This window comes from Sus scrofa, chromosome 12 (genome assembly GCF_054392235.1).
Source record: "Sus scrofa isolate SSC_HxYL_T2T_F1_AM1 chromosome 12, Sscrofa_HxYL_maternal_Yorkshire_Landrace_v2.0, whole genome shotgun sequence".
Classification (NCBI taxonomy): Eukaryota; Metazoa; Chordata; class Mammalia; order Artiodactyla; family Suidae; genus Sus; species Sus scrofa.
The window spans coordinates 64,951,651-64,975,582 of record NC_139394.1 but is presented as its reverse complement, the minus strand read 5'-3'; the positions used below and the strand labels follow the sequence as shown (position 1 = coordinate 64,975,582).

Sequence of the window (23,932 nt, the reverse complement as noted above, 5' to 3'; positions counted from 1 at the left end):
AACACAGTGAGCCCCTTTTAAAGTTGAGTTTGAAGAAGGAAGTTGAAGCCCTGAGAGGCGGAGCGACTTGTCCAGGCGCCTTATCCCTCTCCTTGGGGACAGTGCCGTAGCCTGGACTTGGGTCTCCCCGCCTCGGTCTGTCGCTCTTCACTCACCTCAGAAGGGAGGCCAAGCGGGGCCAGGCCATGTCCTTGAGGCCGGGCAGAGGTGTGACCCTGGACGGATACAACCACCAGGGTGGAACACTTCGCTGCACTGGGAGATGGGGAAGAAAAACTCTAGAGGTGGGGGTACTGCGTGGATCACCTGGGGGTGACTGAGTTACACAGCACGCAGCCAAAACTTCTTTGGGCAAAACAGCCAATATTTGCAAATTAATGCCTTTGCCATAAACAGCTCTGTGATGAACTATTAGGCAAAGGCTACATAGCATTTTAAAAACACCTTTCATTAGTACGCACCTGCCCAGGTATCATGAAAACCATTGTGTATTATTTCCTTAGTGTCAAAAAGAAAACTGCCCGTCTTGGTAGTTTTAAGAGCAATTTGGGTGCTTGTGTTCCAGTTTCTGAGTGACCTTGCTTTTCAAAGTGCTCTAATGGCAAGGACATGAAAAGGACACTCTATGCCAGTGACTTATTTGACTATTTTTCAGGGTGGGAACTCAGTTGGATTTGCTGCGGGGAAAGCTGCTGCTGTGTAGGGAAGAGTATGACGCTAGGCCATTGTTGGCAGAGAGCGAGTGTTTAACTCTAGGTGATCTCGGGGCTGTGATGAAATGCCGCCGAATGTGCCAGTAGATCCCGGAAGAGAGTTTTGTTAAAGATTAATGCAGCCTCCATCTGCTTTACTGTGTGTGGGGCTGGGACACGGCGGGGGCCTCCCCCGGCACTTGTGCCCTGGACTAGAATCAGAACAAGTGCCTGAGCGGGTCGTCAGAGCAAGGCCCAGAGCGGAGTGGTCGAGGGGAAGGGGACAGGGAGGTTGGACGAGGCAGAGTCACACCCAGGGCTGGTCTTACGTGGTTCCTGTGTCGTGTCACTTTTGTCCTCTGAGGCGCAGACACTGATACAGAATTGGGAATGAAAGAGGGTTACTAGAGGTACCACCTGAGGGAGACAGAAGGGGTGGGAGCAGAATTGGGCGGGAAACCTTGGGACCGGGACGCAGACCCCGCACCCCTGCCGGGAGAAGGAGGAAGCAGCAGGTGTGGGCAGAGAGCCGTGCCGGTGACCAAGCCCTGGCCAACCACCCGGGGAGCCCCAGAGCGGACTGCGCAGTGGAGCAGTCCCAGGTTGGGCAGAGAGGGCTGGCCCCAAGTCCCCTCGCCCGGGCACTCTTCCCGGAGGCTGCCTAGGAGAAGTGTGCCTTCAGCTCAAGAGCCATGCTGAGTCTGGTGGCACGAACAGCTGGAGGTGTCACCTAACCGCCGTCCTTGCAGCTGAATGCCAAGTTCTTTCTCGAATAGAGATCCAGGCGGCACACCTCATGGCTGACCCCTCGGGGCCTCCGTTGCTGGGACAGGGCAGGGCTGTCAAAGGGCAAATGAGGGAACAGCCCAGCTCAAACCCCTACCCTACCCCACCCACCTCCAGGGGTAGGCTCGGGGCCGAAGGCAGGTCCTCAGCTGCTGCTGCTTTTCTAGCCTTGGCCTGAGCAGCCTTGGCAGCAAGAGTCCTCCTTGTGGGGTCTGCGATCCTCCGAGTTGAGTCATTGTGACGTCTTTGGTATCACAGGATGAACAGGAGAAGTGGATCACGTCGAAGGCATGACGGTTTGCTTGAATGAGGGCAGCTGGGATCAGAACAGGAGGGCGCATCGCTCACTTCCTGCGGCTCTCAGTTAATGGACCTTCCGTTTGCAGGTCGTCAGCGCCTGCATGGCCAGAGGGGGCTGCTGGGCAGTTGTGCAGGTTGTGCACTGTTCATGGGCATCTGGGAGGAAAGAAATGAGTGCACTTAGGGAAGGCTGGATCAACCCAGAGGGAGGGGTGCCAGTTTATGTTCACACGAAGGTGCCCAGTGCGCTGAAGGAGGCCTTGGAAGATGCTCAGAAGGCTCTGCCTCTTCGCCCTGATGGCTGCTACCTGCTGACTCTTTGCTTTAAATTTGCACAAATGTGTTTAAACAGTGCCTACAGCTGTTAGGAAACAAAAGGAAACGCTTCCGCCCTCCCTCCCTCAGGGAATGTCTGTATTCGCTGCAGCTGGTGCCAACTGTGGTTAAAGATGATTCCAAAACAGCCCCTTCGACCGTAAAAGCTGATTTCTCCCTGGCATCCTGGCCCCGTGACTTGGGGGCCGTTGGGGAGGCCCGGGCTTCGGTCCTCAGCGCTGGCTCGGCGGGTGGGGAGGTCTCAGTGTGCCCGGAGGGGCCAGCTCCTCTGCCACAGTCCACCAGCCCCACGGGTGCTGAGCGCTGGGATGCGTGTCTGCGAGTGCCGAGCAGAGGCCGGGGGCATCCGCTCTCAGTCTGGTCTGTGGCGGCCTCTTCTTAGGAAGCTGTCCTCAGAAAAGTGGAAAGATCACACGGTGAGCAGCCGTGGGCCCCCCACGTTGACTCCGAAGTGACCATTTCGCTACATTTGCTTCATCCTTCTCTTCATCCCGCTATCCACCCATTAGTCTCCCTTATTTTATTTTTGCTTTTTAGGGCTGCACCCAAGGCATATGGAGGTTCCCAGGCTAGGGGTCCAATCAGAGCTGTAGCCGAGGGCCTACACCACAGCCACAGCAACGAGGGACCTGAGCCACGTCTGCCACCTACACCGCAGCTCATGGCAACACCCGATCCTTAACTCACTGAGTGAGGCCAGGAATCGAACCCGCATCCTCATGGATGCTAGTCGGGTGTGTTAACTGCTGAGCCACAGCGGGAGCTCCTCGTATTTTTTTGGATGCATTTCAAAAAAATGGTAGTTATGTCTATAATTCTGCACAGTATGCTGTTCCTCTAATGTTTCCTGGTGTATTAGCTTTCAAGGCTGTCTAATAACCCTCACCGAAAGTGAGCAATTAAGCACACTTTTAATATTAGAGTCCTCTCCTCCCCACTCCTGCAGTCATACTTAAGTTTTCTAAGTCTGTTGTTAGTCAAGTGTTAGTGGTGGAAAAAAGCTGTGGGGATGTCGTTGTAAACATCTGTAAAATTCTGACTTTGCTGTGTGACATTTTCATTCAGGAGTTCCCTGGTGGCCTAGTGGTTAAGGACCTGGTGTTGTCCTGCTAGGCCAGGGAGTTTCCGCGTGGTGTGGGCGTGGCTAAAATGTTAAAAACAGAAACTTTCAGTCAAAAGACAAAAATTCTAGGGCAATCTTTTATCATTTACCACGTGTGCTTTTTGACCAAGCCGCTCTGAGCAAGTTCTTTACTAGGTAAATGGGCATATGCTGTCCCTAAATTTCATCTATCTTTTCCACTCACACGCTCCAACCAGACCTATTCGTGGTCTACTTTCAGTGGTTAGAATGTTCTATTTCCTCATCCGTACTGTTAAATCTTCTGTGCATGTTTGTAGGTTGGTTCTAAAAATTGAAAACCAATCAGCATTTAAACTATAGGATCGCTTCTCTATTACTCACTGGAAAACCAGGTAGTGCTTTTAGGTGTAGAAGAGAAATGTGAGCGTCTGTCATCAGCTTGTGATCTGTGCCAGCAGGAAAACAGAAGATGTCAGGAGACTGGAAAGTACTGTTGTTACTTATTTTTAAAATTATCTTGGGAGTTTCCGTCCTGGCTCAGCGGAAACGAATCCGACTAGTTTCCATGAGGTTGTGGGTTTGATCCCTGGCCTCGCTCAGTGGGTTAGTGATCTGGGGTTACTGTGAGCTGTGGTGTAGGTCGAAGATGCGGCTCGGATCCTGCATTGCTGTGGCTGTGGTGGCAGCTGGCAGCTGCAGCTCTGATTGGACCCCTAGCCTGGGAACCTCCATATGCCATGGGAGCAGCCCTAAAAAGACTAAATAAATAAACAAATGAATGAATAAAATTATCTTGGAGTTCTCTTGTGGCTCAGCAGATTAAGCACCTGACAGTATCCACGAGAATGTGGGTTCGATCCCTGGCCTTGTTCAGTGGGTTAAGGATTCGGTGCTGCCACAAGCTGCAGTGTAGGTCCCAGACGAGGCTTGGATGCTGTGTTTCGGTGGCTGTGGGGTGTGGTGTAGGTCACAGACGCTGCTTAGAGCCTGCGTTGCCATGGTGTTGGACAGCAGCTGCAGCTCGGATTGGACCCCTAGTGTGGGGAACCTCCTTACATCACAGGTGCAAGGGAGGCCCTAAAAACGGAAGTAGTTACCTTAGCATGCTTTTCCTCTCCTAGCCGTCTTGATTCGACAGGTCGTTGCAGAGAAGTCGTCTTCTTAAAGACAGGGGGCCCGAGGGTTAAGAGCTTGGGCTCTGGAGCCAGACTGCATATTCAGATCCCACTTAAGTCACTGGGAGACTTTGGGCAAGTGATTTCACCCTAGAAAAAGGGTAGTGGTCTAATCTCCGTCTTTGGGGTGTTGTGCTCATTCATAGGTTGAAACACATGAAGGGTGAGAACAGGCTGACCTGTCCTAGAAAGGGCCTCGGAAGCGTCGTTGTTACTATTCCTGGCCTTGCGACTCAGTGTGCGGTTTGGACGTGGTTGCCCTCTGGTCCTGTTGCCCTGGGTGAGCCCACGGCTTCTTGAATCCTGCTTCTCTTTCGTGCCTTTCCTTGGCTTCAGCGGGAGCATCTCCTGTGATCCTTTGTTGCTGAAATTTGATGTACGCTCTCATCTCTAGGTTCACCTTTCTCTTCCAGTTTTCCTGTTGATTTAAAAAATTTCATCAAATGTATTTTCTGTTTCCAAAATTGTTTGTTATGCTCTGTATCATCTTATTCATAGCAGTTTGGGGTGTGGAGTTAAGGCGGAGGGGAGTAGCGTTGGTTGGAGGGCTTGAGCAGATGAGTTATTGGCTTCTGTTGTCCTTAGTTTTAGATTTCAAGGATCCATAAGTCTTTACAATATTCACAAAGAAGATAATACAGCATTTTTCTCAGATGTATTTTGTTCTGTGGAAGAATTTCAAAGTGGAACTAGTGTCCATAGAGACATACTTTAGAAAAATGCAGCCTTTGAGGATTAAAAAGATCAGTTATAACACATAGTAAAAAAAAATGAGAATCAAATATATCTGTGATGGGTTAAACTCACTTAAAAAAAGATCCTCTTTTTCTAGATTAAAGCAGAAAACAAAATATATATGCTGCAGAAAAGCTTATTTATGTTACTTTGATTTTTAAAATTACCAGAATTGAAGTTGTGAATAATAAACTAGTTCAAGGAGTTCCCTTGTGGCTCAGCAGGTTAAGGATCTGGCATTGTCACTGCTGTGGCTTGGGTCACTGCTGTGGTGCGGGTTTGATCCCTGGCCCAGGAACTTCCACATGCCATGGGCACAGCCAAAAAAAAAAAAAAAAAAAAAACTAGTTGGGAAGAAAGCTTTCAAGTTTAGCATCTTGTTATTTTAAATTAGGAAAAATTTAATAATCACTATTTAAGGGAATCTTTGATTAATATTTATTAACCAATATTTATTAACCAATAGAATTTGTTTAATATATTCAGGTTCCTGTTAAAGTCTGACTGACAAACAAGTCTAGTTTTTAAAAGTTTTAAAAATTTAATAATTATTCTTAAAAACACAGTGATTCTTTTTGTTTGTTTGTTTGTCTTTTTAGGGCCGCATCTGCGGCATATGGAGGTTCCCAGGCTAGGGGTTGAATCAGAGCTACAGCTGCCGGCCTACACCACAGCTACAGCAATGCTGGATTCTTAACCCACTGAGTGAGGCCAGGGATCAAACCTGCAACCTCATGGTTCCTAGTCGGATTCATTGATCACTGAGCCACGATGGGAACTCCTAGATGCACACTTTCAATTACACATTTTATTCTTTTTTTTTTTTTTCTGTCTGTGCCTGAGGCATGTAGAGGTTCCTGGGCCAGGGATCGAATCCACGCCACAGCAGTGACAACACCAGATCCTTACCCACTAGGCCACCAGGGAACTCATTTACGCATTGTACACATTCCAGTTACACGTTTTAAATCGGAACCACGAGGCCGCTCTATAACCCTTGGTGGGTCCAGTTCTCTGGAACATTAAACACGTAATTCCAAAGTGCAGGTATTTCTTAATCCATAATACTATTACTACTTGCTTCATTATTTTCACTATTTCTCTACTTGATTCTAAACCTTTCTCGAATTTAAAATGTTTACCCAAGAGTTATCGTCCAGATAATAAACAGTATTGGGATTTTTATCCCATGTACTTTGGGGTTGCCTTCTCAGCCTGCTGAGGTTTCTTAAGCAACAGAGACTGTGGGCAGGGAGGAGGTCCTGGAGCACCTCTTGCTGTGGCTGATGCCTGGACCATCGTGGCATGTCCAGCCTCTGGACCAGGCATGGTCCAGCCTCTGAGGATCCCTCTGTTTCGCCTTCTGCCTTACTGATGCTTTGCCGGGGTATAGCGTTCTAGGTTCAGAAGTCTTTGTAGTGTCTCTGCGACACTGTCTTTGCAGCTTGATGCAGGAAGTGGTCATGTCCTTGTGCCTTAGATTCAAATTCAAATTATGTTTTATTTATTCTTTGTGGCTCCTGGTAGGAGACGAGACCTCTGTTCCAGGCGCCTTATCACTTGATTAGAGTTTGCACTTCTTTGGCAGTTAAAATATGTAAGTAGTTTCCCTCTGACTCAGAAGGCCTTTGACTTGATAGAGGCTACCTACTTTCCTGCACTTTGTGTCGGGTAAGGCGGTATCTTTCTTGATTGTAAAGCAAAATATAATTTCATTGTGACTATCTCCGTGGCTTTGTCTGACTTTACAATTGGCTGCTGAACCAATAGTATCAGTTAAAGACACCCCCCCCCACACACAAAAGAACCTTAATCAGACAGGACCGTCTACACTGATACAAGTGCAATTCAAGGAATTCCCATTGTGGCTTGGTGGTTAATGAATCCGACTAGGAACCATGAGGTTGCGGGTTCCATCCCTGGCTTGGCTCAGTGGGTTAAGGAACCGACGTTGCCGTGAGCTTTGGTATAGGTTGCAGACGTGGTTCGGATCCTGAGTTGCTGTGGCTGTGGTGTAGGCCGGTGGCTACAGCTCCGATTAGACCCCCAGCCTGGGAACCTCCGTTTGCCGCGGGAGCGGCCCTAGAAAAGACAAAAAGACCAAAAAAAAAAAAAAAAAAAAGTGCAATTCGAGAAGAAAGAAATGGCAGTTACAAAATGCCGTACACTAGCACAACAGTGGAAGCCGCGAAGCAAGTGCTGTTATATGAGACATGCCTAGAAAAACTCAGATGGAGCATGAGGGCATTCAACAGAGTGTCTTAGATGGTTCTTCCAGATTGTTCTTGGAATGGTTAAAACATTGGTCTGTCCTAGAGCAGAAAGAAAACCTCATTCGTCTCTTAGGGGAAATGTCACTGGCCCCTGTGTGATCATTAGAGCAATAAAATTGAAATTTTAAAAACGTAGTCCGTTTGGGTACCGCGTGGTGCCCATGGTCAATAGTACGTGTGGTGTATTTGAGAGCTGCTGGGAAAGTGCATCACTCTGTGCCTGGTTGGGGACCGGCCAGTAAGCAGACTTCCTGTGACCACCGCGCCCCGCATAGCACAGCGTTCTGTTCCCTGCCTGAACCTTGTGTAATGGTATATGTCAGTTACACCTAAAAAACCGCTTGGATGTTTTGACCGAAATAGGAACGTTTTCAGTTATAGATCATTTAGAAAGATAGTTATGAAATACTTCATAAAGTTACAAAGAGTAAGTAAATTCATTCCTCTGAAGACTTTTGCTATCATAAATGAATTAGGTGCTATACACAGGAAACTGGAAAATAAACAACAAAATAAATCTGGGAAAACAGGAGGGGATTTTTAAAGAAGGCAGAGGAGTTCCTGTTGTGGCTCAGCGGGTTAAGAACCCGACTAGTATTCATGAAGTTGCAGGTTTGATCCCTGGCCTCACTCAGTGGGTGAAGGGTCCGGCACTGCTGTGACCTGTGGTGTGGGTGGAAGATGCAGCTCTGGTCCCGTGTTGCTGTCACCGTGGCTGTAGGTGGGTGGCTGTAGCTCCCATTCGACCCCTAGCCCGGGAACCTCCATATGCCTCAGGTGCAGCCCTACAAAGCAAAAACGTAAGAAAATAAAGAGGGCAGAAACTAATGAAGCCGATTATGGCCCTTCTTATTCTCAGCACCTGGCACGTTTCCTGACACATGATTGGCACTTGGTAAATATTTGTTAAATGAATATATGAACGTACAAAAAAGAAAAAAAACGACGGAAAAAATCTAATAGCTTCCCTGTTAATACAATGAGGTAGATAAAACTGTAGTTAGACTAAGAAAAAAGGAAAACACAAACAGCCCAAATTAGCAGTGGAAGAATGTATATTCTCAGAGATGTGGAGATTTTAAAAAAAATAGAATAAAAAATAGAAGTTTTTGATGAAATTGAAATTTTCTTGAATTCACGAAGCAGTGAAACACTTGGGTAGAAGCGTAATCTTGGAAGACGCCGCAATGTAGCTTGAGAAGAGGCTCCAGGAGGAATCCTGAACCCAGGAGGTGGTCTAGATGAAGGCCTTCAGAAAAGTCGCGTTTCTGTGCGGGTTCACGCTGTCCAGTGCATCTCTTCCCGAGGAGTACTGTACTGCAGAGGGTACAGAGGGTAGTGATTTCAGGTATAGACTGATGACTGTTTTATTTTATTTTATTTTGTTTTATTATTATTATTATTTTTTGGTCTTTTTGCTATTTCTTGGGCTGCTCCCGCAGCATATGGAGGTTCCCAGGCTAGGGGTCGAATCGGAGCTGTAGCCACCAGCCTACGCCAGAGCCACAGCAACGCGGGATCCGAGCCACATCTGTGACCTACACCATAGCTCACGGCCATGCCGGATCCTTAACCCACTGAGCAAGGGCAGGGATCGAACCCGCAACCTCACGGTTCCTAGTCGGATTCGTTAACCACTGCGCCACGACGGGAACTTCCTGTTTCTTATTTTAAAAATTAAACTAAAATGTGTTCATTAGAACTCGTTCATTGAATCTATGTTGCTTAGGACAAGGTTGATTAAAAAAGTGAGTCAATATTAAGTTTATACAGAAAGGTATTAAATATAAAATAGGACCGGTAAATGCAAATATAGCCAAAATTGTGCAGGTGATGCTCAAACAATAGAAGCTTGAAAAATACTTGAGGGTACATAAAAGATGGAAAACATTTTCAGTTTATTTTAGTGGAGGCTAACAGTTTTAATGCCACTCCTAATACCAAAGACTTTTGGAGGGAGAGCTGGAAGGAAAGCCAGAGGACTCACTAGTATAGATGTGCATGTGCTGAGTGAGACATAAGCCACATTTACTCCAGCAATGCCTTTTAAAAACAGTACACCACTTCTTAAGAAAAACGATGGAGGTTATTCCAAGAAGGCGATAATACTATCATATACATAGAATTTACAACATCGTTAATTTAAAGAGAAAAAATTTTCGTCTCACTGTATGTCAGTAGTGCATTTAATAACACTTAACAGCTACCTCATAAACATTTACTAGGAATGAATGGATTCTTTCCTAAGATAATAAATAAAATGGCCTGAAAGCTGCACACACACCGTGCTTAACAGGAAACTAAAAGCCTTCCTGCAGAGGTCAGGAACCAAACGGCGGTGCCTTGGAGGACATTGTTTTCAGAGAGACCAGCCGAAGCAGTCAGATTTTTAAAGAATGTTTCTTAAAAATGAGACAAAATTAGCTTTATTTGTAGAGGCTGTAATTCTCCTCTCAGCATAGCCAGGAGCGTCGACTGAAGAACTGTTGGAACTAGTGAGAATGCAACAAGGTAACCAGCACAGACACGCGAGTGTGTTCGTGTGTGTGTGTGTGAATGTGCATATTCGTGCCTGCACCTGTGTGTGTGGGGGGTGTGTATACAGAGCAGTAGCGCACTTTCAGTTAGTGAAAACCAGAAACAAGGCTTTATGAAAAGGTCACGGAGTTCCCTGGTGGCAAAGCGGGTTAAGGATCTGACGTTGTCGCTGCTGTGGCCTGGGTTCCGTCCCTGGCCTGGGAGCTTCTGCATGTCTGGGTGCAGCCAAAAAAAAAGTGTGTGTGGGGGGGTCACATTCACGATAAAGCCAGGGGAGTTTCATCCTCTTGGTATATGCGCCCTGAGCTCACATCCCAGAGCTGGACGCCCGGATCACGACACAGATGTGCTGGCGCACGGAGGAATTACGGGTTCCAAGGTCGGAAACCGTTGCTGGACTTTGTAGAATAGCTCTTGAGCAACCCCCTTGAGGTGGTGATTTTTCTTTTTAGGCCTCAGGATCGGCTTGGTTTGTAAATGTGCACCTCATGATATTTTATTTGGTTTTTTGGTGTGTGTTTTTGTCTTTTTAGGGCCACACCCGTGGCATATGGAGGTTCCCAGGCGAGGGGTCCAATTGGAGCAACAGCTGCCGGCCACAGCCACAGCCACAGCCGCGCCCGATCCAAGCCGCGTCTGCGACCTACACCACAGCTCACAGCAACGCCAGAGCCTTAACCTCCTGAGCGAGGCGAGGGAGCGAACCTTCGTCCTCATGGATGCTGGCTGGGTTCGTTAACACTGAGCCACGTTGGGACCTTCTCATGAAATTTTAAATCAGATTTTTCTCAGTCCCCCTTTTGGAAAAAAGTCCTTAACAGGGAAGGTGAATTGTCAGTTGACGTTCTCTCATTGCCCTCGTCGCCTGTGTGTGCAGGGTCGCTTCTGCCTCGAGCAGCCTGTGACCTTGCACTTAAACTTTCCGAGAGACACGCTTTGGGGATGGCGGAGGCGGGGAGTTCAGCCGTGGAGAGCGACGCCCGCGTGTGTTGCTGGCCACGAGTCCGGGGCTCTTGCATCCCGTTGTCCTTCAGGTGTTCCCGCGGTTGCGGTCCCCGGGGCCAGCCGTCGGCCGCGTCAGAAGCAGCACGGGGCATGGGGGGGGGCGGGGGTGCAAGGTCCCCCGACAAGGCGCTCCCCGGGCCGCTCCCGGCCCCACCTCCCGGCTCGCGCGGCCTCGCCTGCGCCCCGCCTGCCGTCGCCCTCCACAGGATGTCCTTTCCCGGCCACCCGCCGGCGCGGCCCCGGCGGCCCCCTTCCCGCAGACCTTGACCGGCGGCCGGCGCCCCGCCAGCTCAGTGGGAACCCCTTGGGAGCCTGTGTCCGTCTTACTCGTCGTCCCCCCGCCCTGCGCAGAGCCCCCAGCACAGAGCAGGGTTTTGAGGAGCTGATGGCAGCTGCCCCTTGCATCGCCAGGGCATTTTTGAATTCTCGGCAGAAAGTAGGTTTGATATTTCAGAGTGAGTGTGGTGGGCCAGATACTTAACATTGAGGCTTGAAAAAGCATTTTGTGTTACGGAATCCAGGGAGAAGCTGGTCTCATGGAAAGAGTTTTTCCGCCTTCCAGGCCACTGCAGAGATAACCTGATGCCCTGGGCCGGGCGACCCCCGGGGGGCTGGCACGGGGCCCTTGCCCACTGTTGTCCCGGTCCCGCCTGTCACAGAGACCCCCCGCCCCCCAAGTCCTAGCTTCCTCTGTCAGTCAGTCCTCTCCTACCTGCGTCCCTCTGCCTCTGCCCCTTTCTTCCGACCCTTGCTCTGTTTCTCTAGACAAGTGAGTCTTCCCGCCGCCGCCGCCGCCGCTCTCTGTGCTCCCTCGTTTCCAGCACCGATTCCAAATGAAGCCTAATTACGGATGAGAGTTACGATAGGGGTTATGACAAACCTGGAAAGTCCTAAGTTTTGACCTGAAACTCTATCCAGCAAAGAACCAGTGCCACCCACCTCCAGGGCCCTTGAAAGTCCCCTCTTGTTTTATCTGCCAAAGAATTCATCTCCCTCCTCTAATTGGTGCTGCCTTTTTCTCTAGCACCAGCAGCCAAATTAAAAGAAAAAAAATTGGAAGGTTGAATTATCAGCAGTCTGAGCTTCTCTTCTGATTTACAAACAGATCAACAAAGGGCCTATTCAGAGTGCCCGTGGCACCATTATGAAAATTATCTCTTTCCAGCCTTATTTTGGTCTCTTCTGCCCTCTCTTCAGTCTGAGCACGTTGGTGCAGGGTCACATGGAGCTCTGTGCTTGCAGCCTGGACCAGAGCTGGGGTGCAACAGGGTCTTTCTGCAGGTTAACAGTGTGTTGTGTTGCGGGGTGCCGCTGTGTTTGGTTTGTGTATGGCTCTCACAATTTCCCTGACATCCTGATCTTCTGTGTCTCTCTGCTTTTGTCCTGTATTCCCTGGTAGGGATGGTCCATCAGTAATTGTAGGCTACTAAGAAAAAAGAGTGGAAGTTCCCGTCGTGGCGCAGTGGTTAACGAATCCGACTAGGAACCATGAGGTTGCGGGTTCGGTCCCTGCCCTTGCTCAGTGGGTTAACGATCCGGCGTTGCTGTGAGCTGTGGTGTAGGTTGCAGATGCGGCTCGGATCCCGCATTGCTGTGGCTCTGGCGTAGGCCAGTGGCTACAGCTCCGATTAGACCCCTAGCCTGGGAACCTCCATATGCCGCGGGAGCGGCCCAAGAAATAGCAACAACAACAACAAAAGACAAAAAGACAAAAAAAAAAAAAAAAAGAAAAAAAAAAGTGAAAATCCAGTGGTTGGAGTTCCCACTGTGGCTCAGCAGGTTAAGAACCTGACTAGGGGTGTTCCCGCTGAGGCTCACTGGGTTATGAACCCTATCCATGAGGATGCGGGTTCAATCCCTGGCCTCGCCCAGTGGCTTAAGGATCTGGCATTGCTGTGGCTGGATCGTAGGCCGGCAGCTACAGCTCTGATTTGACCCCTAGCCTGGGAACTTCCACATGCTACAGGTGTGGTCCTAAAAAAAAAAAAAAAGAAGGAAAGAAAAAGAAAAGGCTTCCAACTAGTATCTGTGAGGATGCGGATTTGATCTCTGGCCTCACTCAGTGGGTTAAGGATCTGGCATTGCCTCCCCAGGTCACAGATGTGGCTCGGTGTTGCTGTGGCTGTGGCGTAGGCCTCCGCTGCAGCTCCGATTGGACCCCTAGCCGCCCGGGAACTTGCATCTGCTGCAGGTGCGGCCCTAAAAAGAAAGAAAGAAAATGAAGCAGTGACAGTCATTGGAGCAGTGACTCCAATTTCACAAAGTCTCTGTATTGAAATGACCTCTTCTTTCTAATGTTTTCTGGTCTCCAGAGCTTCCTGCCAGCCATTGCAATACAAAATCGTCCTGAAAGTGTTACCACCCGCCCCCTTTTGTTGGCTCAGACCATCAGTGTCAGCGTCAGTTCTGTCACCAGCCCTGACCCATGGGCTCACATGCTGGTCAGCATTCTGGTCCTCCTCCCACCCCCGGGGTACCATCTGCTGCCGCTGGTCTGGCCCCGTACACCTGGACACCAGATGTGTCTAAGCCAGAGGCGCTTCTCCGAACCGGGAAGAAGAGCGAGTGTGGGGCACAGTTTGCAGCATCTCTGGAGAGCTCGTCCTGTTCCCAGTTAGTGACGACACCCCAGGCGGCTGTTCAGATGAGCCTTAAGCAGGACGCCCCCGCACACCTGTGTCGTCCGTGCCACTCCTGGTGTCCGCGGTGTCCCGTGACCCTCAGCCCCCCCGTCCTTGCCCTTCGCCTGATGCGCCCCTCAGCGGACCTCACAGCCCAGCCCGCTGCAGGCTGACCGCAGGTCCACACGTCCCCGTTAGCGCCCCTTGCCAGTTGTTTGCTTGCTAGTCCTGCTGTTTTCACCCTCGGAAGTGCCTCTGTTTGGGGGATAAACTTTCCCTTCAAGCTACTCCTCAGCCTCTGCTTCCCGCCAGCCTCCCCTCCCGGGGGAGGGTCCGCCTGTGGCTGCTAAACCGCTGGGCTGGGCTGGGCTGGGCTGGGCTGGGCTGGGGTTTGTGAGAAGCAGAGAACCTCGGCCTCTTCCCACGAGAAGACTGAGCAGGGCCAGGCCGCCAGGCCGGGAGGAGAGGTTCCAGGTGGCTGGGCGTGGGGGGCCTGGGGGGGGATGAGCCGGAGGAGGGAAGGAGGGGTCTGAGGGAGGCTCCCTGGGAATTCCGCTCCCCGCTCCCCCACGAGGCTGTCCGGGCCCGACTTGAGCCATCTAGACTCTGCGTGTGCACCTCCTGGCGAGCCCGATCCCGTGAAGGAAGCAGCCTGCCTCCCCTCTCGGTGCCCGCTGGGGACGTGAAAGTGTTGGCAGGCCCTGGGGGTTCGTTTCTCCTTTTCGACCCTGGCGGGTTTCCACGTTGGTGAGACGAGGGCCTGCGCTGTGCCTGCGTTTAGAAGAGGCACCCGAATCCCTGCCGGGCCTCGGAGAGGCCGGACTGGAAAGGGTTTTGAGTTTCTGGAGGACTGTTCTGTTTTCCCCGTTGCAGGCCAGAAAGGAAGACTTCCAAATAAGGGCGCCGGAGCGATTCTGGGAAACAAAGGGAAACAATACCTAAAGTGCAAGTCCAGCCTTTGCCCCGGCATGAAAAGAATGCAGACAGCTGACTGCCCTCAGGGCTTCTGTTTTATTTCATGTCGAGGTGGAGTGGTCGGTTTTGACCATTATTCCCAAAGCAGTTTCTCTTTAGACTCTGAAGGCGTCCGTGTCCAGTTGGGTTGGTCATGTTGTCCTTGAGAGGCCAGGGCGCGCTTTCATCTGTAAAACGGCCACGCTTCTCTGTGCATCTACCGGGAGCGGTGCTGGAAAGCCCGTCCCGGCCCGCAAATGAGGACCGGACATTCCATCAGCACCACCGGTGCGTCAGCCGCATTGCTTGGTCACCTCCCCACACCACGGCCGTTGGCTGGCTGTGCTGACCCGACTCACTGGGTGCGGCCGGGCGCCGCGTGGACGGAGTTGTCAGGATTGTCCTCAAGGATGAGGGCCGTGTGGACAGGGCCGGTGCAGAGTTAGGTGGGGAGCGGTCGTCTTGGCGAAAGTGCCGACGGCGCGGGGAGCCAGACCTTCCCCGCCGCGCGTCTCCACGTGTCCCGACGCCTCCCTCGGCTCCGCTGCGCCCTCACTTTGTCTTTCAGACCTTTATTTACCTGTGTGGGTCTCATGGCAGTGGGCATTTGACCTCTGATTAAAAACGTAATGAGACTAATTAAAATGAAACAAGGCTAAATTAAAATGAAGATTATTTTAAGATAAAATAATGGACCACGCACTCATAATGAGGTTGTCACGGTCGCTTCCTGGGGAAACCGGTGGGGAGACAGATGTTTGTGAGCCGGTGTGCGGTGGGGGGGCTGCCGTGGAAACAGTGGGGGGGGCTGGCAAAGGCCACCGGCGGGCAGGGGGGCATGGATGCGAGACTGTCCCGGCCACTGTCAGCCCCAGGGATTTGGGAGCCCGATGGGCCTCAGCTTGTCCCTCGGCGAGGCCGGTGGTCAGAGGGACTCTGCCCTGAAGAGGGCAGTGAGGGCCTGAAAGCAAAGCAAAGTTCACCCGGAATCTCGTCCTTAAAAAGTTCACTCGGGGGAGTTGGCTGCCCACTGACCGCAGCCTGCCCCTCCCCCCGCCCCCGACAGGATGGGTGACTCACTGTCCCCCAGGCAGCCAGAGCCAAGCTGCCCTGCAGAGCTAGAGGCCCCGAGGTGTACCTGTAGGGTGAGAAATGTGGGTCCTTCCCGGTCTGACACAGAGTCCCAAGCCCTCAGAGTGACAGGTGAGGGGGGACTTTTACTGGTAATAAGCCCCCTTCTTGCCCCCGAGCTTCCGCTAAAGCGGTGACTTTGGAGGGTGGGGGCTGAGGCCAGAGGAGCCAACCAGGTGGTTGGATGGCGGGGACCTGGACCGGGGGTGGGTCCTGCCTGCATCGGGCGACACTCGTGGGGGACGGGGGAGCTTCCAGGCCGCTGACAGCCTGCAAGGAGGGGCTCCGGCGACTCCTCCATCCGGCTGGTCCTGAGCTGCATCCTCCCTGATCCACGGAGGTGACCTGAGGAGGAAACTGTCCCCTGAGCCCTCCGAGCCGCTCTAGGGAACGAGCCAGGCTGAGGTGGGGGTGGCGGGACCCCCGTTCACAGGCGGTCGGTCAGAGGGACGGGCGACAACCGGCACGTCTTGAGAGCCCGAGCCCTTGGCATGTGGGCTCTGCGTTCAAGCCGGGGCTTGGGACACCCGGTCGGCCGGGAGCGGGCCTGTCCCTTCAGCCAGGGCGCCGTCGTCCCTAGGCTCCCGCCTCTGACACCCCCGCGCCTCTGCGGTGCGCCCGGCACGTGCCCGTCCCGCCGTCGGCTCTCCTTCCCGCTTTCACCGGGTCTCCCCGAGCATCCAGCGCGTCTTAATGTGTAAAAATTGGATTCATGGCATTTCCTTTTCTTAGAATGCCGGGGGAATTTCCGTAGCCGGTCCTCAGGCTCGCGCACTGCTTTCCTGGCGCGGGCGGGCCTGCTGCGCATCCACCCGGAGCCCGGGAGCCGTCTCTCCCGACACGCGTTTTTCCCTTTTACTGGGGATCGCACCGAGGTGACACTTGCAGAGCCCTGCTGCCCCACGGGCCTTGCCGCCTGCTCTGGGCTCCGCCACCCCGGCTCCTGGGGTGAGCGGCCCTGGGTCACCCGCCTCCGTCCCGCCAACTTTCTTGCCAAAAAGAGCACTTTTTCCGGGTCACGGGGCGCCTCTGAGCCCCGTCAGCTCAGGTCCCTGTGCGGGGAGGTGCGCGGGGCCTCCTGTGGACCGGCGGACAGACGGGGGACACGGACAGGAGCGTGCGTGGGGAGGACAGGCCCCAGGTCGTAGGTTCGCGCCCAGGTGGGACTCAGACTGCGGAGCACAGAGCCCCACGGAGCACAGCGCCGGGACCGGGGACATTCCTGTGATACATCAGCCCGCCTTAACCTATCCTTCGTCCCGGGCTTATGTAAATGTGCCGACGCCCGCAGATCCCTCAGCGTGTCCGCCTTTCTTCTTAATACGCAACAGCACGGGCTGTGGAGCCAGAATCCCTGCGCTCTTCTCCCGGCTCCCCGTTTGCCTGCTGGGGGTCCCGGGTTAACTGCCTCACATCTCGTTCGGTGGCCTTTCTCTGCAGCGCGGGAGGCTAGCGCTTGCTTGAAGGATTCTCGGAACAACGCAGGTGCTTGGAGCAGTACCGGGAAGGTGATGACCTCTCAGAAAGCCTTAATAGAGCTCCCGCCGTGGTAATTGTCACCCCTCCTCCCTCACCCCTTCCTGCTGCTTCCCCGTCATTTTCCCGGAGGCAGGCAGCGTTTCACTTGTCACCAGGTGTTGACCAGTGCGTCCCCTGCGCCCTGTCCACCGTCCCCTCCCCGGGCTGCCCAGGGTGCGTCTCGTGTGGCCCGGAGTCTGCCGGCTTCCTGCTGCTGCCAGAACCCGTCCGTAGGCTCCGCGCTCACAGCAGCACACATTTAGGTCCCAGCGGCTCTCAAACCAGGGTGTTGGCCGGGCTGCCTTCCTGCTGGCGTCTTCAGGGCAGACCCATTCCCGTGCTTTTTCCAGCTTCTGACGGTCACCTGCATTCTCCTCCATCCTCAAGTTCCTCCTCCCAGCGGAGGTGCTGTTGTCACATCTCCCTCGTCCGACGTTGGCTTCCCCCTGCGGAGACCCTGGTGATTGTACTGGGGCCTCTAGATAATCCAGGATCATCCCCTCAAGTCAGGACCCTGCAGAAGCCCCTTTGCTGGGGGACCTGTTCCCAGGTTCCAGGCGCTGGTGGGCGGGGCGGGGGTGGAGGGGACGCTGTGGGACGTGATTCACGCCCCCACAGGGAGGAAGGCGGCGTAAACCGCATCCCGGGGCTGCCCTAAGCAAAAGAGGAGTGGCAGCAGGCCAGGGAGCAGTGTCCTGCTGGGGACCCTGGAAGAGGAGGGGCGTGCACCTGAGCCTTAGGGGAGGAAGGGCCTTTGCGGGGGCGGGAGGGGGCCCTCTCAGGCAGAGGAAGCAGCACTTGCCCAGGGACGAGCTGCGAACACAGCCAGCAGATGGAGGACCGCTTAGACGCTGATGTCACCAGAGCGTCCAGGAGGGATGGGGGCAGAGACGGGGAGAGGGAGGGAGAGCCGGGGCAGCGGGCTTGCGGTGCCCTGTGAGGAGAGGGAAGCGGTGGAGCTGTTGGGTGGTTGTTTCTTTTTAATACAAATATTTTTGTCTGACTATGGAAGTTATACATGGTTTATAGAAAGTGAAGGAACTGACGAACTATGTCTAGAAAATAAAAACCACTCATGATCCTGCCACTCAGAGATCGTGGCTTTTAAAACAGTTTTTAATTTCGGTCACACCTGTGGCACCTGGACGTCCCTGGGCCAGGGATTGAACTCATGGCACAGCAGCCACCTGAGCTGCTGCAGTGGCAGTGCCTGGTCTTAGCTCGCTGAGCCACAGAGAAGCTCCTCAGAGATGGTGGCTCTTAACATTGCTGTGTTACGGTGATCAAGCCTTTTTCATATGTACTTTCACGCAGTTAAGCCAAGCCATGTTTATATTCAGACTCATACCTCAACTTCTTAAAGTTAAGATAAGCTATATGGTAAGATTTCTTTGTATCATCAAATATTCCCAAATATTCTTTTTTTTTTTAATTTTTACTTTTTATGTCTGCACCCTCAGCATATGAAAGTTCCCAGGCTAGGGGTCAAATTAGAGCTATGGTTGTCAGCCTATACCACGGTCACAGCAACGCGGGATCTGAGCTGCGTCTGCGCCAAATCCCGGACCCACTGAGCAAGGCCAGGGATCGAGCCCACATTCTCATGGACACCAGTCGGATTCATTTCCACTGCGCCGCAAAAGGAACTCCCCAAATATTCTTAACATCTGTGTAATATTCTGCTGTACATATTACCATAATATTTTCAGTCTTCTTATTACTGGCTCCAATATTTTTCTCTATTGTGCATAATTCTGATACTTAAGTCTGCATTTAAGTTTCTGAATATGTCTTTAGGGATATTCTTAGATAGACACTTATTTGGCCAAAATATTGGATCATTTGTAAACCTCTGGATCTGTATTCTGTGTTCTTTCTTTTTTTTTTTTTTTTTTTTTTTTTTTTGTCTTTTTGCCTTTTCTAGGGCTGCTCCCGTGGCATATGGAGGTTCCCAGGCTAGGGGTCGAATCGGAGCTGTAGCCGCCGGCCTACATCACAGCCACAGCAACACCAGATCCAAGCCGCCTCTGTGACCTACACCACAGCTCACAGCAACGCCGGATTCTTAACCCACTGAGCAAGGCCAGGGATCGAACTCACAACCTCACAGTTCCTAGTCGGATTTGTCAACCACTGTACCACGGTGGGAACTCCTTCTGTGTTCTTTCTATAGGAGTGTTATACACACATTCAGCTGAGTAGGGGAGAGTGTTGGCCTCCGGGCACCTTGCCAGTACCATTATGATGCTAAATCATTTCCCTAATTAGATAGGCCAAAAAAGTATTCCATTATTCTAATTTGCACGGCTACTGAATTTCATGTATTTGTTGGTCAGTTTTCCCTGTGATTTGTCTGTTCCTGCCTTAGCGTTTCATTGGGGTTTTACTGTTATTTCTGTTTGTTTTTTGGTACGTTGACACTACCAATCCATTGCCATTATATTGTTGCAGGTAACGTGTGCAGGGTTTTGTTTTGTTTTTTTTTTTTTTTTTTGGTGGGTGTATTGATTATTCAGGTTTTTGAAATACAGAAACCTAAACTCTGACGATGCAGACTCATTTTTTCCATTGTGATTTCTTAACATTGTTTCCAAGCTCAGAAAGATTTTTCCTATCCAAAGGTCAGATGTTTTGGGGTTTCGTGTTTCATTTTTTAATATTTATGTCTCTGTCCACTGGAATGTACTTTGACATATGACGTAAGAAAATGTATTTAAAACGCTTGGCAGTTACTCCAGCAGCATTTACTGAGAAAGATTTCTTCTCCTTACTGACTTGAATTTGTCTTTTTGTTGTTGTTGTCTTTTTGTCTTTTTAGGGCTGCATCCACAGCATATGGAGGTTCCCAGGCTAGGGGGTCGAATCAGAGCTGTAGCCACCGGCCTACAACCACAGCCACAGCAACACCGGATCCTTAACCCACTGAGCAAGGCCAGGGATCAAACCTGCGTCCTCATGGTTCCTAGTCGGATTTGTTTCTGCTGAGCCACAATGGGAACTCCGAATTTGCCATTTCTTATTTCATGTTAGACACACATATTCTTGGATATATTTGCTGTTCTTTATATTCTGTTCCGTTGATTGCGTGATTTTATTTGTTAGAGCTATGCCGAATTTCAATATCTGGCAAATCAAGTATTTGATGCTCATTGTAATTTTTTTAAAGTATTTTTTCTTTCTTATTCTTTCGAGTGAGTAGTTGAGTCGCGTTATCTGGTTTCCCAAATACCCGTGTGAATTTTGGTGGAGCTGTGTTACTCCAGGAGGAATTAGCACATTTTCCTTAGAGAGCTTTTCCTTCTAGGGTGTAATCCATGTCTCCGTTAAATGTCTTTTATATTACCTGGTAAAAAACTTCTAACGTTCTCTCTATAAAGGGAGAAATGAATTAAAGGTGATGTGTTAAGATTGGGCGACTGGGCAGTTGGGAAGGTGGTATCCCTGAGTGAGAGCGAGAGAGGGGGCTGCAGACAGGAAGGCCGGGCGGAGGATTGGCGAGACCACGTAAAAATTCACTTTTAGAAATTTTGGGTTTAGCCCGTGGGCACATCTGGGTGGTTCTGTGAAGCTGCTGTTGACTTGGGGTGGGGGAAGTGGCTGCCGGTCAGTGGAGGTGGCCCGTGTTTTTTCTTTAGGTCGAACCCCCCCCCCCCCCGTTTCTTGTGGGGGCGGGGGCAGCAGTCAAGGTCTCTCGTACTGATCGTTGCACCGTGGGAGCATTTGCTGTGTCTCGGCCGCACTGCCCTCAGGCTCCTCCTGCCCCTTTGAGCGCCTTGCAGCATAAGGAGTTCCTGGGCCAGGGATCAGATCTGTGCTGAGCCCAGGCACCAGCTCGTCCTTGAACCCACTGAGCTGGGCCGGGCAGCAAGTCCGGGTGCTGTATGCACAGGGCCGATCCTGTGGCGCCGCAGCGGGAGCTCCTGCCTCAGTCTTGACAATCTTTTCTGCGTTGCCTCCTCTTACCTCTTCTCTGGGAGGATGCGTTTCAGGATGACGGGATGAGGCGGGCTCGCCCGTCGTCGCCAGGATGCTGTGTGCGGTTTTGTCTGCTGTTGCACGCGTTCCCGGGTTTGGGCTCCACAGGTCCCTCTGCTCTGTTGGGAAGACCTGTCCTCACCGCTGCCACTGGTCTGCCCCCAGGCCCCGCTCAGCCGCGACCCCTTCCTTGACCTCCTTCTCGGACGCCCTGGCCGGACCAGCGTCCGCTGCTCCAGGGCCGCGTGCCTTCTTCTTCCTCCAAAGCACACCACTTGCCGCTCGGTCTCCAAACCGTCTCCCCGGGGGTCTGTCCCACGCGCGCCCGCGTCCTCTCGTACCGCGGTGCTCGGCACCCACACGGTGTTCAGGGAAGCTCTGCTGAATGCAAAGCATCTGAGCTACATTCGTGCCGGGACACAGATAAGGAGAAATTTCATGGATGGTTGGAAGTCTTACAGCCAGAGATGACTGTCTAGGAGCATCCGCAGGGAGTGGCTACTCGAAGCGTCAGAGGCGGGTTGCGGAAATGGTGCCGAAAGGGAAGAGCACTTATTAGCTCCGCCTCCGCCCCCCCGACCCTCACCCCATGTCCAGGGAACCTTATTTAGGTCCGGGGTCTGGGGATGGAGAGGGCGGCTCGGGCCCCGCCCGGTCTTCTGACTGCTCAGGACAGAAGGGATTTTCAGCACAGGAAAAGCCACAACCTCGTGTCAGATAGAACAGCTGGCTTTGCCCTCCCTGCATTCAGGCTCCAAGGGGCCCCGGCTGCCACAGATCCAGGAGCCTGGGGCAGGGAGGGAGGAGCGGGCAGTTGGGGAGCAGTGACTTTCCTCTGAGACGTGACATCAGACGGATGCCCCCCAAGGCTGGTGGAGGGGCCGGTGTGGCAGTCCACGCACTGCTGGGTTCTAGAATGAAAACTTGTGCGTGACAATTTCCACCTGCCCAGGAAGCATTGCTGTGTTTGGGGGCTGGGGACCAAACCCTTGATTTGCAAAGGGCAAGTCTGATCTGCTTTGAGACCTAATAACTTGAGCTCGAGAGCGCAAGCTGGTCGTTCAGAACAAAGCAACCGAAGAAACCACTCAGAAAGTGGGGATAACTCTCCTGGACCTCTTTTTTTTTTTTCTTCTTTTTTTTTTTAGGGCTGCACCTGTAGCATATGGAAGTTCCCAGGCTAGGGGTCAAATGGGAGCTAGCTGCTGCCACCAGCCTACACTGCAGCCACAGCAATACGGGATCTGAGCTGCATCTGCAACCTGCGTCACAGCTCACAGCACCTGAATGCTGGTAACTCTCCAAAGAGTTCGTGATGAAGTGTTCACTAGATGAAATACAAAGGGTTGCACCCCGTATTGAGAACTGAGTCGGTTTTCTGGAAGGAGTGTCTTGTAAACCACGAAGCCACTGGGGTCGTGAGGTGGGAGCGGTAAGATGCTGAACTCGGGCCAGGAGACGGAATCACTGACAGGTTTCTAGCAGGGAAGGAGGAACAGCTGGGGATGGAAAGAAGTGAAAGCAGAAGAGCCGGCTGGGGAAGTGTCAGCCATCGGCAAAGAGGGCTCTCGGAATTCCGGAAAGAGACCCAACTTCATGGCCAGACGGCGGCAATAAAGAAAAAAATCCTGCCAGCCTCCCGACAGGAAGACGATGGGCGTTGAGGAGAGTGGGGGTGGTCTTGAGAGCCCGCCTGGGGTCCAGAACTGTGGCCCTGGGGACCACTGCTGCCGGACCTTCCTGCCTTCTGGACAAGCCCTGCTGGCCTGGGCTCTTCCGGGCAGGCCATAGAAGCTGGTTTGGTCGCTTTAGCGAGAACAATCAGTTTTTAAAGGCTGCTGAGTTTGTTGGGAATCATCCCAAGGGCTGGAAAGCGGGGTGGGGAGACGCCGCAGCCAGGAGCTAAGCCCCTAAGGCGGCGGGCAGAGCTGGCCCAGGCTGGCACGGCCCCTGTGAGCACCAGATGGCTGGTACCTGAGCCACTGCTCTCCAGGACGGCGATTGTGCTGCAGCCACCACAGCCGCCATGGGCACATCCGGTCAAGTCCCTGCTGTGCCCGTGGCTTCCCGAGTTACAGTCTGGGGCAGGTGCACGTGATGGCAGGTCAAGGGAGTGGTGGCAGCTGAGAAGGCGAACAGGTGACGTTCTCAGCTTATTGAATGGGACACGGACCCTTATTTAATGGGAGTGGGGACATCGCCAAGCTTAGGAAAGACAGGTTGAAACCTTGGTTCCTGGAAGGGATGCCCCGCACAGCTTCTCTCGCCAGGATGAATCAGTCCAGTGAATCCGGGCAAATGGATATTTTCAGCCCCGAAGGGCCTGTGTTCCCTTCTTGAGCAAATACTCCCATGCCCAGTCAGCTGGGTACCAAGGGATGGAGGATGAAGAACACAAGAAGCCGTGGAGGAGTTCCCGGCGTGGTGCAGCGGAAACACATCCGACTAGGAACCCTGAGGTTGCGGGTTCGGTCCTTGGCCTTGCTCAGCGAGTTAAGCGGGTTAAGGATCTGGTGTTGCTGTGAGCTGTGGTGTAGGTTGCAGATGCGGCTCGGATCCTGCGTTGCCGTGGCTGTGGTGTAGGCTGGTGCCTGCAGCTCTGATTCAACCCCTAGCCTGGGAACTTACATGTGTCGCGGGTGAGGCCCTAAAAAGCGGGGCGGCGGTGGGGGGAGCAGTGGAGAGCCAGAATCCTGCAGCAGGAACCTCCGTGTGCCCAGGCAGAGGATGCTCGTGCTGCTGAGGACGCGTGATGTAAAGCAGGATTCTTGAAAAGAAGCGTTATTCTCTCGGGAAAACCTGGGAACCA

General features: G+C 52.4%; 1 protein-coding gene across 33 annotated transcripts in view; it reads left to right on the top strand.

Annotated features, from left to right (window-relative positions):
- The window catches only part of SPECC1 (sperm antigen with calponin homology and coiled-coil domains 1), a 237,481-nt gene that overhangs the window by 112,298 nt on the left and 101,251 nt on the right, over positions 1-23,932 (top strand). Inside the window, exon 1 of one of the 33 annotated variants that reach the window (XM_084986335.1) lies at positions 9,602-9,892. The exons of 31 other annotated variants lie outside the window; for them this stretch is intronic. In XM_084986335.1, the coding sequence (XP_084842461.1) occupies positions 9,883-9,892 (10 nt within the window). In that variant the 5' untranslated portion in view covers positions 9,602-9,882. Of the gene's footprint in view, positions 1-9,601; positions 9,893-23,932 lie in introns of those variants that run through there. One more of the 33 variants, XM_084986343.1, reaches the window with a different exon arrangement.